We start from the raw sequence: 14,309 nt of genomic DNA on the forward strand, positions 1-14,309 counted from the left end.
TGACTATTTTTTCATGTTGGAAGTGTGAGCGTGATGCAATTTGGCAGGTTGTTAGTCAAATTAGCCATGCCTTTAGTTCCTGATTATGTCTCTGCACATGACTTAAATCAGTGTACAACTTTTTGGAGGCATGCTGGTAAAAGCACATTACTTTTGGCTCATTTAATAATTAATACTTAAAATAACACATAATGTAGATCATTTGAATGTGATGTGATTATTTCTATAATCTTCATTTATTTTGTTTAATGTTTTAATATATGTTTAAATATTATTTGTTGTTACCCACATTAATGTGCTTTAAGATATCAGAATAATGCATTGAAATCAAAACCTGATCTAACATTTGCTTCATAATGTGTTGTTTTTTCTGTAGTGTAGTGTTCTGGTTTGGTGATCTGAACTTTCGCATTGAGGACTACGATATCCATGTGGTGAAGAGCGCCATAGAGAACAATAAACTGCCCCTGCTCTGGGAGAGAGATCAGGTGAGTCTTTTATGGGCCTCAGGTTTCAGGAGGAGCCTATTAGACCAGAAGAGTATACAGTTACAGCTGTTTCTTTGTAGACCCAGGAAAGGTAACCCTCCCTTTGGACACCTGGAAGATTTTGTCCATATTACAACCTACCAAATAATGCAGGACTTATCTATCCTTTGCAACAGTCATTGCAGTTCCAACTACTGCCACAAGAGGCTGCTGTGTCACTACTTTAATTAGTGTGTTTCAATCCCGATCCTTAAGTGATGTGTGAGTTGAAAAAAACATAATTTAGTGTTAAAACGCTGTGGTTTGGATGCTTGTTTATTATAATTCTTTTTCCATCATCAGCTCAACATGGCGAAGAATAGTGAGTCTATTCTGGATGGATTTATGGAAGGACCTCTTAATTTTCCTCCAACCTACAAGTTTGATGTGGGAACACATACATATGACACAAGGTTTGTATGTTTAGTCATAATAATAATAATAATAAAGTTTATTTCTGTAGCACCTTTCATACATTAAAATGCATCTCAAAAAAGTGCTTTATAATTAAGAAAGGCAAATAAAAGCCACCATAAGAAAACAGAAAATGTTGAAGAAAAGGAAGGAAATTAAGTCTACAAAGTTCTTTAAAAATTAAAAAGTCTAATTATTTGAATTTGAATATTTAAAATATTAGAGTTATTATAAATATCCATTAAACATTTTAAAGTAAGATTATAATACAACCCTGTTTCCAAAAAAACTAAATGTAATGTAATGCAAATCATTAAAACCCCACATTTAATTGAAAATAGTACAAAGGCAACATATCACATGTTGAAACAGGAATATTCTTATTTTTTAAATATATATGCCTATTTATGCACAGTTCAAACGACAACATCCATGGTGGCATGAGAGGCCATTAGTGCGCAAGGCATGGGTGACTTGCACATCTCTGAAGGCACCAATAATGCTGAATGGTATATACAGGTTTTGGAGCAACATATGAAAAAAAAGACAAAGGAGATCCTGAGCCGTTGATCAGCTGAAATCCTGTTTCAAGCAAGAACAGGAAGACGGTTCACTTTCAAAATTACAGCAGTTGGTCTCCTCAGTTCCCAAACACTTACAGAGTGTCAAAAGAAGAGGTGATGCAACACAGTGGTAAACATGTCCTTTTTTTAAATGTGTTGCTTGCATCAAATTCAGAATTAGCATATATTTTTTAAAAAAATCCTCAATTTGATATATTGCATTACAATTTACGAGTAAATACAGGGTTTAATGGGAGCGTAAATAATGGCCTCACCTCTTTTTCTCTTTGTGTCATAGCTGAAGTGGCTGTGGAATTATAACTTTAAACAATTATTGGAGAGGTAAACCTGGGAGACTAGTAGATGGAATCTACTAGTAGTAGTACAATAGTAGTACAATATTCACAATATGACTTACTATAAGCTATAAACATTGAACATGCAGCCATTTCAGACAAAACCAGGGCTGCTATTCAGAAAGCAGCTGTAAATTAGAGGACTGATGTTGGATTACATTTCTCTGTGGTTACGATAGTTTCACAAAAACTTCTTCTAGATCTGCACCCTGACTCCTGCGGCGGTTTTGTGAGTACAGACCTTGTTGTCTAAAAGGCACAGTGAAGGTTTCTTCTTTGTAGGTTTAACTTTTTATTTCACATAAAGTCATACAGTGTCCTCAACCATATTGACCAGTCTTTGTAATCTTAATGAAGACCAAGATACAGTTTTAGTCAGTAAGGGAAAGTTTTTGTTTTTTTTTACGGAAACAATTTAGATTGTTTTAACTATTGAGTTCTAGTGTTTGTCAGCAACAGCTCTGGTTGTAAACTGAAGAAGCAAAATTTGAACTCTAAACATGTCGTGGTTGATTGACTACCTCTAGGGTAATCTGAAAATTGTGTAAATTTGATTTAATGCCAAACTGTACTTTTAAACTACTGACAGTAGAGGTCTTAGGTGATACCAAATGACATTCAACCAAAGGGAATAGAAAAAAGGAGTGATACAGAGGGAGTGATTTATGTGTGTTGTTTTTGACCTGGGGAATGGCTTCCTATTGCATCCCCTTTAAAATCAATTCCTGACTATCCTACATGATGTATGTTTCAGCCTCTAATTTCTCTCCCCACTTCGGTCTCTCTTTAGTGCTAAGAAGCGGAAGCCTGCTTGGACAGACCGTATCCTGTGGCGTCTCCGTAGGACAGGTTCCCCCGTGCCGTCCCACAGTGCCGCGCTGCAGCGGGGGCTAACCTCATGGCTGGGCGGAGCTACGAGAGTGACGCAGCACTTTTACCGTAGTCACATGGGCTTCACCGTCAGTGACCACAAGCCTGTGTCCGCTCTTTTCTCGCTGCATGTGAGTCAGTGGCCCCTGAAAGCAGGACAGAGCCTCAGACGTTGACATCTATGTGGAAAAATGCTGAAGCCAGATGTTTCCAGCATCTCTAAAGCCTCTTCCTCTCACTGCAGTTTCCCTTTAAGGTTGATCTGCCCTTAGTCCAGTTGGAGGTCGAGAAAGAGTGGACCAAAGTATCTGATGCTACAGCCCGGTTCACCGTAACATCTGGCTTCCAGAGGAGCACGTGGGATTGGGTGGGGCTGTACAAGGTAAGAAAGGAGTATGTATTTAGACACTGAATATTTGGTGAGTCATTTTGTTTTCATTTGTTCTTGTTGATGTATAGATTGCTTTTATGGTTTTCAATCAGGTGGGATTCAAACACCACAAGGATTATGCAGCCTATGTATGGGCCAAATCGGACCATTCAACTCAGGTGGGTCATAGTGTACAATAAACTCAAAATATACCCAAACAAACGACTTACTGTGTTGAGCTTACTCTAAAGACCTTATGATGCTGGAACCACCAAGCTCCATTGTCTACTTTGCATAATCCAACTGATTTTCTGTATCCTTTAATAAAGCTTATTTTTTGCCTTCAGGTGACATTTCCAGAAGAGGATTTGCCTAGAGATGCAGGGGAGTACATTCTGGGCTACTACAGCAACAATATGAACAGCATTGTGGGAATTACAGAGCCGTTCCAGGTCAAGCCTCTGAATAAAATTCAATAATCACACATGAATACAAGTCAAAGTTAGTTCTCTAGTTATTCGTCCACACAAAGTTCTTTCTAAGCAACTGCTGTGAGGTTAGACAAGTTTTACAAAACACTGGCCTACTAAATTAAATAAATTGAGGTCTGGAGTCTGGGGTGGTCAGCAGCTGGCTGCTGCAGTTGCTCGGAGCCACTGAGCAACTTAGTTAACCTCATTGCTATAGGAGCTGGGCTCCTACTCTTGGTTAGTGAATTTTTTGTGAGCAAAAGCTACAGCTAAATGTAAAATGCCACTGCTGAAGATTTTATTATTATGCTTTGTGATCCAGTGATGAGTAGCAGCTGGTTATAAATCTCAGAAACGGCTTGTCTGCAGGCTGCAAGTGGAACATGATAAAATTTATACAGAAAACATCAACAGAAAGAGCAAGTAGAGGTAGAGCAAAAGCAGTGAAGAATGTGACTTAGTTAAGGCCCAGACCTTTTTTAAACTCAAATGTTTGCAGAAACATTCATTTACAAAAATATTACCATGGAATGTTGGCCATTGTTGGTGGGCCAGCTTTATTCGGGCTATCACAATAAACACCTCAATTATTTGAACTATCTTCTGTTTGTCATCTTTTCAAGACTGGGCAAGCCAAATCTGTAAACAGAGTGAGTCAAACAGGATGCTAATAGGATGTGTTGGTCAGCAGAGGTCACAGATAAAATGTGTAATTTGATCAAACTAATGAATTATGATTGTATGGTTGTTAAACATAAAATTGGACTGTAATTATACATACGGTACCAAAAATGTGATGCTCAGTACTCTGCAAATAGCCTGATAGCCAAGATTTGTGGGGTGGTGGCTTGACAGGACTGGATGTTTTTCCATTTAAAGGGCCGGTTCCAGTGGTTTATATGCTAAAAACAGTCATAATTCAATTTTACATGACCATTTTCCAACCTTCAGAAGTTGTAGTCACCAGTTTAGCATTGTGTAATTGCAAGGATAAATCATCACTCACGTCACACCATGTTCAGTTGATAAGTAATCTCAATTGAACTGACAGTATGAGATAGCACAGACTTAAGTACAGACAGAGCCTTCAAGATAGCTGTTACTGCTGTTTATAGCTGTGCACTGTCATATTTATGTCCATTTTTATACGTCAGTGGTACTCAAGCTTGTACTAAATCCACCTAGACTATCAACCTTTTTGCTCTATTGCAGCTCCCAACCCAGAAAAAGTTGGACTGTTTAAAGGGCTTTAAGTACCAGTTTAAGAATTACTGTCGTAGATCACTGTCATACACTTGCACAGACATGCCCTGAAGTGTATATGAAGGTTGATGTTAATCCACTTGAAACTGTTTTGGGAATATTTGTATTGATAATAATAATGTTAGAATTTTACTGCATAGTGTTACTCATTCTCATTTCATAACAGTTTCTTTTGTAAGGCTACAGGATACAGGATACCTACATACACCTTTCATGACAACTGACATATACCATTTATTAAAGCTAATTCCAAGTGGCAGTTGTTGTAACACAACAACTGACATTTTGTGGAATAAGCCTTTATAAAGATTTATATAGGTTTATGTCATTAAAGCTTTATTCATGTATGATGTAGCCTTATGAATGTGCCCTTCAATAAAAAAACAGTGCAACGAAAGTACAAAAAGCATATAGGGCTTGAACAGAACTTTGAACTTTCCCAATTTACTTTATTTACATTTAGATACTTTTTGTGCTTAAGCAGAAATTCATGATGAATAGGTCAATAGAAATGATCCAAAACTATTTATTTTGTTTTTTCTTTTTTTCTCCCATTTCAACTAATTTCTCTTCTTCTTCATCTCTCCTGCAGGTCCAGTTGCCTGTGTGCACTCCTCCGGCTCCAGGGTGTCCCTCAGGCTCGGACAGTTCGGACGTCAGCTCTGAGGATGACAGCACTCTGGTCCTACTGGGTCCCAGCTCACGCAGCCCCAGTCCTGGAACACGCTCCAGCAAACACCACCAACACCACCACCACCACAACCCACGGCGCCAGCGCAGCCGCAGCCCAGCTGTTCCTGCCCTGTCCTCCACCCCGCTTCCATCTCTGCAGTCCCTCAGCCTGCGGCCCCGTGATGGAAATGCCCGGAGCACTTCACCTCGCCCCGCTGCTAATGCCAAGAAGGAACGGCTTGTGTCCCCGGATGCTCCCACCTCCCCCTCACTCAGCCCCCTGAGCCCCCGCAGCCCTATTTCACCTGGGAACGGGGTCAGTGCCCCAGAGGCGCTGGTTGTAGCCATCCTCGGAGAGCACCGGCCACCTCAGGGGCCGATTCCTGGGGCTGGCACTCCAGCTAAAGCTGGAGATGTGAACCTATGACACCTTTCCTGCACTGAAAAACGATCAAACATTGAATTTCCTCATTTCAAATGTGTTTATCATGTCCACATAAATAAAATATAATACAGCCACATATTTATTAAAAAAGCAAAAGTAAATAAACATAAAACTGTGTAGCTAAAAAGGTTCAGTATATAGTACTAGAAAAGGTTCAAATAGCAGAACCCTTTTAGTGCCGTTCTTAAATCATTGTTTTTTTAATCTTTTGAAGATCTACAGTACTGTGCAAAAGTCAGAGACCGTTCATTTCTTTTACTTCCAGTCAAAACAGTCAGAAAATGCCACAAAACACCAATAACTAAATATAATATCAGTTTTTTTTGTATGTAGAGTGTCTACTCTTTACCTTTACTACAGCCATCTTTTTTTTTAAAGAAATCTGTTGGAATGTTTTTCCACACCTTTGAAGTTCAGCCTCAAAGGTTAGTTGGTTTTTCTGCTTCAGACATTCCAAGTAATGCCCATTACAAATTTAGTCTCATCAGTCTAAACCTTACTTCACAACTCAGAGGTCCAGTTTTAGTATTCTGGTGCAAGCATTCTTCCTTTTTACTCTACAGCTACACATCTTTTCAGACCCACAGCATTGAGTTGTCTTCTCACAGTGGAAGGATGGACATAAACACCTGTGGATGTTTTTAGATCTGAAGCAGCTTAATTTTCTGATGGGGGACAGTTTTGGTGTCTACCAGGTCTTCCAGGTGGTTGTTAGGAGTCACATTTTCTCTGTAGCTTTTCATTATTTTTTTCATAACTCCAATTTTGGAAACTCATGTTTTTCATTTCTTTTCCTTTGACTTTCTCATTTTTGCTTACATTCTGTAAAACTTGCAAATTCAGTGTTTTCACTTTTTTGCAAGTGGATGATCTTGCATCCAGTCTCCTCTGAAATATTTATTTTTGTTATTTTAGATACACAATGTGATGCAGCCGAGATGAGTTTGGGTCAGTGTTTGTGTGAATGTTAGTGTGGGTTTGAAGGAGACAACATCATGACTTTGGGAGTTGCGTTGAAGACTGGGTGGAAAAGTTAAAGTGGCAGTGAGTAAACAAAAGTAAAGAGTGTATAAATTAAATACTGATAGATTTGAACTCAGAGTCGGCGGATTCTGTGTTTTCCTCACACTGAAACCTGAATGATTTGTACTTAATGCTTGTTTTGACCAGAAATGAAATAAATGGAAGTGGTCTATTATCTTTGCACAGTAATGTCTGTACAACAAGTTAATTAAGATTCTACACATAATAATAATAATAATAGGCCTAATAATGATACAAAATGGAATTGATACAATGGAGGATGTAATCACTGACCATAACCATTTAGAGGAATCATCATTAAAAGTGCACACAAAAAAGATACATTTTTGGTGCAGAGAACCAGATAAGCATTCAAAGTGGACCTTGCCGTTTAATGTATAGCCATTGCTTTTACTAAAGCACGCTTGAAGAACCCCTTTAAGAGTCTGTCATATTTTATTAATGTGGAAATGATGTACGCATTTGAATAAATTCAACGTATCACTTTTTTCAGCATGAACCCCAGCACTAGACACATAACTGATAAAGATGTGTGCACTAGTGTGTCGTGACCTTGTCCAAATGCCATTCTGAACTGACCTTTCACTGTCTCTAAAGTCATGCTAACAGTTCATTCTCTGCTAGTTGACTAAAACTCCACATATTAATCTGCACATTCATCACAGAAGATGTCAGTGTCCTTTGACGTGGCTGTTGATGGTCTTTGGTCCTTGATGGTACTAAGAAATGGCTTTTAGCTGGTGTTTTGGTGAAGAATCCTCTTCTTGAATACATAATGCAACTAAAATATTCGTGTAATGTTGTTCGTGTAGAAAAAAGCCATAACACATCTCCAGCCTTATTGCTAAGCCCACAGATGCAGTGCTGTAGTGGTGAACAGGGTCCAGTTCTTCTTGACTTTCTGTGTATGTTTCTTCGTCTATAGACATACATATTCATAGATCTGTGGTATATGCTTAAGACTACTATCAAAACGTCTACAGTGAGTTAGTCGTTTGCCCACTGCTGAACTTGATTTGTTATGATATCTACTGTATCCAAGCAACCGTCTGTTGCTAGAAGCAGCTGATTGTATAAATCCAGCCAAACCTCTTCTGGTCATCTGCAGTGTTTGGTGGCTCTTGTAACTGTGTGGGGGTTGTGTTTGCGTCTTTGTGATCATTCTGTGAATGTTGTGTAATGTAAGGGCTTTGACACATATTTACAGTGCAAAATAAAACAGATACCATGAAGGTATGTCTGTATTTTCATTTCGAAAGCATCTGCACAGCGGTGTATCCATGAAACTGGTTAGGATACGTAGCTGTTGGCTGTTATGAAACTGCAGGCAGACTGGATGTCAGCTGTAAATGATTCAGAGTTATTTCCTGTAAATAAACGAGAAAGCAGGTTGTAACTAGTTTCACTCGTTTCTTTGGCATGGTAATTTAAACGCAGGTGCCTTTGTACCCTCATGGTTTCTAAGCTATGATCACGCCACACATTATTTATGTAACAGCAGCAGAAAGAATGAAACCTGTCCGTTTCAAAGCAGCATACATCAGAAGACGCAGATATGAACAGACATGAACAGGAGCAGCTTCAGAGTTTCTGAGTAAATTCCACAAAGACACTGTGTACTAGTTCTTGTTGTTGAATTACAACAGCAAAAATGAAACATTTCATCTGGTTGATTACAGTATAACTCTTGACATCTCATGAAGCATATTGGCCTATGGAGCGGTCAGGCTGAATGCATCTTCAGGAGCAAAAGTAAATCCATCCATCCATCCATCCATTTTCCAAGCCGCTTCTCAGTCAGGGTTGCGGGGGAGAAAGTAAATTTGAAATATAATGGCTATAAATATTCAGAAGAAAGATATGTGGTCATGTATTTTCTCATGTCCAATATATATATGTTAATATATCACCAAAGTTGCAAATATCTTATACAGAGAGAAAGTATATGTACATATCTCCTCATATCCAAAGTATATGCAATATATGTCAATATATGTGATATCTTAGCACTAAAATGTTATATGTTCTATGCATTAGAAAAATATAAGTACACATATTTCCTCATTTCCCAAAGATATGTGTAATATATGACAAATGTGATGCTTTAGCATTGAAATTCCAAAGGAATTTGGAAGGAAAATGTGTGTACATGTCAAAAAAGTCTAATTCATTTCTATAGGGCATTTTATGGCAGGTGTAGTCAAAAAAGAAGCTTTACAGAAAATCTCGGTCCAAGCTCCAGTGAGCATGTCATATATCCTGCCATTCAAAATATATGTGTAGTATATGCCAATGCGATGGCTTGGCACTAGAAAATCTAATATTCCTAATATCCAAAATATATACACAATATGTATGCATTAACACAAAAAGTCTAGCCCATACATAAGAAAAATAGTTTTACAAATCTCTGTTTTTCTAAAACACGTACAATATATATCAGTGTATGTGTTAGCACTAATATTACACAAATCTATGCACAAGAAAAATATATGTACATATAAAAAATATATGCAATATGTGTCAATATGTGATTTAGTGCCTAAATGTTTTATGTCCTATACATTAAAAAATATATGTATGTGTATTTCCTCATTTCCAAAAAGATGTGTAATAAGTGACAAAACATGATGCTTTAGCACTAACATTCCGAAGGATGTAAGTATAACATGTAATGTATTGTCAAAAAAGTCAAGTGAAGTCAAGTCAAATTTATTTATATAGGGCTTTTTACAGAAGGCATCTTCACAAAGCCGCTTTATGGAAAATCTGGGTCCAAGCTCCAACGAGCAAGCCATGTCCTACATATGTCTTGCTATTCAAAATATATATACCGTATATGTCAATACATGCGATGCCTTAGCACTATAAATTCTAATATTTCTATTACGCAAAATATATGCACAATATGTAGAATTTTAGTGTCAATACACACATATCTCAAACCTAAGAGGAATATATGTATTTCCATAAATCTCCTCATATCTAAACCACTTGTATGTCAATATTGGTGATGTTGTACTACAAAAAAATTGAAATATCCCAATTGGCAGGAAAATATATATTTCCTCATATTCCAAATATATATGTCACAATATAAGTCACTCTATGTGAAGCCTTGGCAATAAAATTCCAAATATCCAATATAGAAGAAAAATATGTTTACAAATTTTCTCATATCCAGAATATATATGTAATGCATTTCAATATATGTAATGTCTCAGCACTGAACCCAGCTGTATTGCTGTGTTTGTTCTGTAAACGAAAACATTTTGCTGTGTCATTGAGGCACATGATGTTCTGATTGCAGCCTTGCAGCTCACACTCCACCAGCTAGTACTGTGCAATACATAAACTGAGCGATAATGTCTGAATTCCTGGAGCAGCTGAGCTTCACATTGTGCCATTTCACCCAATTCTGAAAAATGTTACTTACATAAACACACGCCTTTCCCCTCTGTTAAATAAAATCTAATGTGCCTGTTAATGTCTGATGTTTGAGAAAGTGCAGGACTATTATATTCTGAGCGCAGGAACAGGACAGTTCAACCATAATGTATAACAATATGTGTCACACCTTGAGTGGGCCTAGTGCTGCCTTATCTTTGGAATAATATTTTTGTGCTTTGTTCAGCCAGGTGTTCCCAAGGGCGATGGCTCTGAAGGTGCGTTGTGATTGGTGGTGCTGGTGCTCTCCCCTAATTGTAGTTGAATCAAGCGGAGGTGTGATAAGAGCCTGTTTTGACAGGTGCGGGCTTAAAGTGAGTTTGCAGTTTTAGGTGTTTGACAGGATGACAATCAGTGTGATATGAAAAACAACTACAGTAACAAGAATTTCTACAGTATCCCTATAAGAGACTTATAGTACATTAAGGCAATTACTATAGTTTACTGCAGTACACAAATATTATAATCCACTCAAAGGTATTATAGGTGCAGGAGGTGAAAATGTTATTAGCTATTTACAGCATTTTTTTTAGCTTCTTAGAGTATAACCAGAGAACTTGCAGAGAGGAGAACTACCACTCTGTAATTTCTTCTGGGTTTCTCAAACACTAGAGGGCGCTCCCAAGCGAATTCAAAATAAATGGGAGATAGCTATAGGAGCTTAAAACAGCACCTCATGTACCTTCAGGACATCAGTCAGAATGAACAGCCAATGAGCCGCTCTAGTTGGGAACCAATCAGCACTCAGTAGTAGTAATGGTAGCATCTTGCTGGAAACATAGAGGTGAGAGTTCTTTGCTTTTTTAGTGAAATACATCCTGCTACTTTCTAATATAGAACTAGGCTGGTCAGCTAGCTAATAAGCTAAAAGATAGCAAACATCCTAAACAACTCCATCATTAATATCACAGTCTTGAGTTAAAGTACTTCCACTATGATTAACTATAAAACTGCAGTATAAAAGTCTAAAAATGTCACTTGAATTTATTACACCCTTTAAATGACCGCGTTCAGAAGTAGCGTCCAACCCAGGCTGAAACGGCTCCATCTTCCCTAAAACGTATGCTGGTTGTAACAGTTTAGACATTCTAGCCTCTACAGCCAAACAGGGCACGATTTATCGAGTATGGATATGGCTGAGTCACAGTAATGCAAGGCCTCTCATGGCTTATCGCTTCAATGTAACATGCATTCCAGTGATATTTAGTGTTAGGCTTTGTATTGAAGTTCTTACTGAAGGATTCACTGTATAACTGTGACACATAAAGAAAGTAAACACAGAACAGAGGAAGTAAAAAAAAACATGTTACATGAATTAGCTTGATGCTAACACAACACAGGAAATCAAATAGAGACTCTAGTGAAAATGAGCATTATCACTGCAGTGGTAATCCATCCATCCATCCATCCATTTTCTAAGCCGCTTCTCCGTCAGGGTCGCGGGGTGCAGTGGTAATTTGATAACAAAATGTAATGTTTCTGTATTAAACACTCCAATATGATATGTTTTGGTTATATAACAAAAGTTTACAAAATGACTGAAACCTTGCTTCATTTCGCTACAACCACCATTTAGCCATGATAAAATCACTGTAAAGCGTGCTCCCTCATGGTTTATTTAACCTAATGAGAAACTCTACTGCATAATTCAAATTAGATATATTTGTAGCATGTATTCATTTATAATGTGTGTGAAACGTCACACTGGTCTGATTAAGCTGATTGAGTATTTTTACTGAGCTATCGTTATGGTGGCAAGTACATTATAGTTTCCAGCCTGCCTAGTTTTGAACAACTTAGTCCTACAACAACTAGAAACTCAATGTTATATAGCAAATCTAATCTCCTAAATTAGACCTAAATTCATTACATTGGAAGGGATTTTTGGAAATGTTTTATGAAGCTTATCCAAACCCACAGATGGCATGAAAGAATGTATTTGTGTGAAGTGTGGATAGGACAGTTGACTTGAATTAATTTGAAAGCTAATGTGGAAAGTATATAGAGGCTGCAGTGTAGAGGAGGCTGTTTCTAAAGCTGCTTATGTGAAGGGATAGCTCTAAGCCTGTTGAAGAAGCTGCACACCCGGCACATTGAACTTGAATGATCCGCTCTTGGCACCTGGTCAGCAGCAAAACCAGCATATTGTTGCTGTCCAAAAGAAAAACAAGCAAACGAAAAAAAAACAAGTTGTTGATTTTCATTTTTTTGGCATAGTATAAGCACAGCAGCTGCCGTTGCTTACGTTGAGTGAAAATTTCATGATGAATGGACCGATAGACTTGTAATAGAATACAGAATTGTTTACAATTAAATCTATTTACATTTATTATTTTGTAGATTCTTGTTTTTCTTTGGACAGCGACAATATGTTGTGTTGTGGCTGGTCTAAGCTGGTTTATGCTGGTCACCAAACAGTGTTTATCCTTACATTTTAAACTTTTGATATTAAAAGGAGAATTCCACCAATTGCTCAACATTTCAGTATAGCTTAGTGGCTGAGACACAGTCAAGTCATTCAGAGTGGTTTGGTGTGAAATCTGGGAAAATCAATGTATTCCTCTTTAAACGCTTAGACATTTTCTGGGAGTGAGCAGCTGTGGGTTTTATTCACAAAAATAGATTAATCCATGAACTTGAGCAATCCTCATCCACATAAACAGCACTGAACCCAAAGACCTCAAGCTCAGCACCTCTCTGTACCTGGATGGACTGCAGTCAGCAGATTATGAAGGAATTATCATGCTGTGAAGCCATCATATTATGTTATCTGGCAATAATTGTGCTTTAACCTTATTGTTTGCCTTTGCGTATGTCAGTGTGTGTGAGCACATACGCCTGTGTGTATATTAACAAGTTGTCACCTGTTGACGTTGTATCCAAAGGGCATTTCCTTCTTCTGAGTCATATCCCTATTAATGCAGTTATGCAAATATGGATTATGTGAGCTTTAGCTACTGTAACTGAACACTTTTTTCCAGAGTTTCTATAATTCAGTTGCCTTTATTTGACTGCTTTTGAACAGATTTTGTGTATTTTATTGACATTTACCTAAATTTAAATGCAAGCCAAGAGGTTTTTAAATACGAGTCAAACTATCATGACAAAACACATCTGTCAGTCTTAATGGCATAACAACCAAAACAGCCTGTTTCATTTTAAATGATAAAGAAGGGTTGGAAATGAGCGTATATAAATGAATTATGACTGTTTTCAGTATGTGAAGCCACACATGCGTCATAGGAGGAAAGTAAAAGACAAGAAAAATGCAGGGTATGGGCCCATTAATGCAATTAATTACAAGAAATTTCGGATGATTTCTATTGGTCTATTCATTAGAAAATACTGGTGTTTTCAAATGGTTTAAAAATATATGACATTTCAACTGGTCATCACACAATTCAAGACCAAATTTCCAGCTAACACAATCTATCTCAGATCCTCTACTCAAGTGCCTGACTTTTTTACTATTCTACATTCTTTTGTATTTTATTGTTGTGTTTATGTGAGCTAGCCTAGCTCCCTGACCTTTATGCCAAGTATCAGAGTCTTTGAACTGTATGTCTGTACGTACACAGCACAGCAATCAGCAGAGAGAGGTGCAATGAGCTTATCGGCTAGCGCTAGGCCCCTTAACTCACTAATTCAATGGTGCAAGGTAAAATGGAAATGCAAGGAGGCTGAACGACCTTAGACCCTTAGAGGTTACCTATGAGCAAAGTTACATAAATTCTCCCCTGCCTGACCTGTACTCCTTCATACCTCTCTGCATCCACATAAACTGTGATATATATAGCCTTGAAACTAGGGCTGAATGCTACACATTGTGGTATGCATTGCAATATTAAAACACATTGGTGAACCCTTA

The 14,309-nt window shown here is 37.7% G+C and overlaps 1 protein-coding gene across 1 annotated transcript in view; it reads left to right on the forward strand.

Annotated features, from left to right (window-relative positions):
* LOC108435387 (inositol polyphosphate 5-phosphatase K) overlaps positions 1-6,633 on the forward strand; it is a 28,597-nt gene extending 21,964 nt beyond the window's left edge. The window contains exons 7-13 of the mRNA XM_017711201.2: positions 377-488; positions 831-940; positions 2,651-2,861; positions 2,975-3,112; positions 3,214-3,279; positions 3,448-3,552; positions 5,426-6,633. Of these exons, the coding sequence (XP_017566690.1) occupies positions 377-488; positions 831-940; positions 2,651-2,861; positions 2,975-3,112; positions 3,214-3,279; positions 3,448-3,552; positions 5,426-5,932 (1,249 nt within the window). The 3' untranslated portion in view covers positions 5,933-6,633. The remainder of the gene's footprint in view (positions 1-376; positions 489-830; positions 941-2,650; positions 2,862-2,974; positions 3,113-3,213; positions 3,280-3,447; positions 3,553-5,425) is intronic.
* The last annotated feature ends 7,676 nt before the right edge of the window (positions 6,634-14,309 follow it).

The sequence above is a fragment of the Pygocentrus nattereri genome, chromosome 18, assembly GCF_015220715.1.
Source record: "Pygocentrus nattereri isolate fPygNat1 chromosome 18, fPygNat1.pri, whole genome shotgun sequence".
NCBI classification, from domain to species: Eukaryota; Metazoa; Chordata; class Actinopteri; order Characiformes; family Serrasalmidae; genus Pygocentrus; species Pygocentrus nattereri.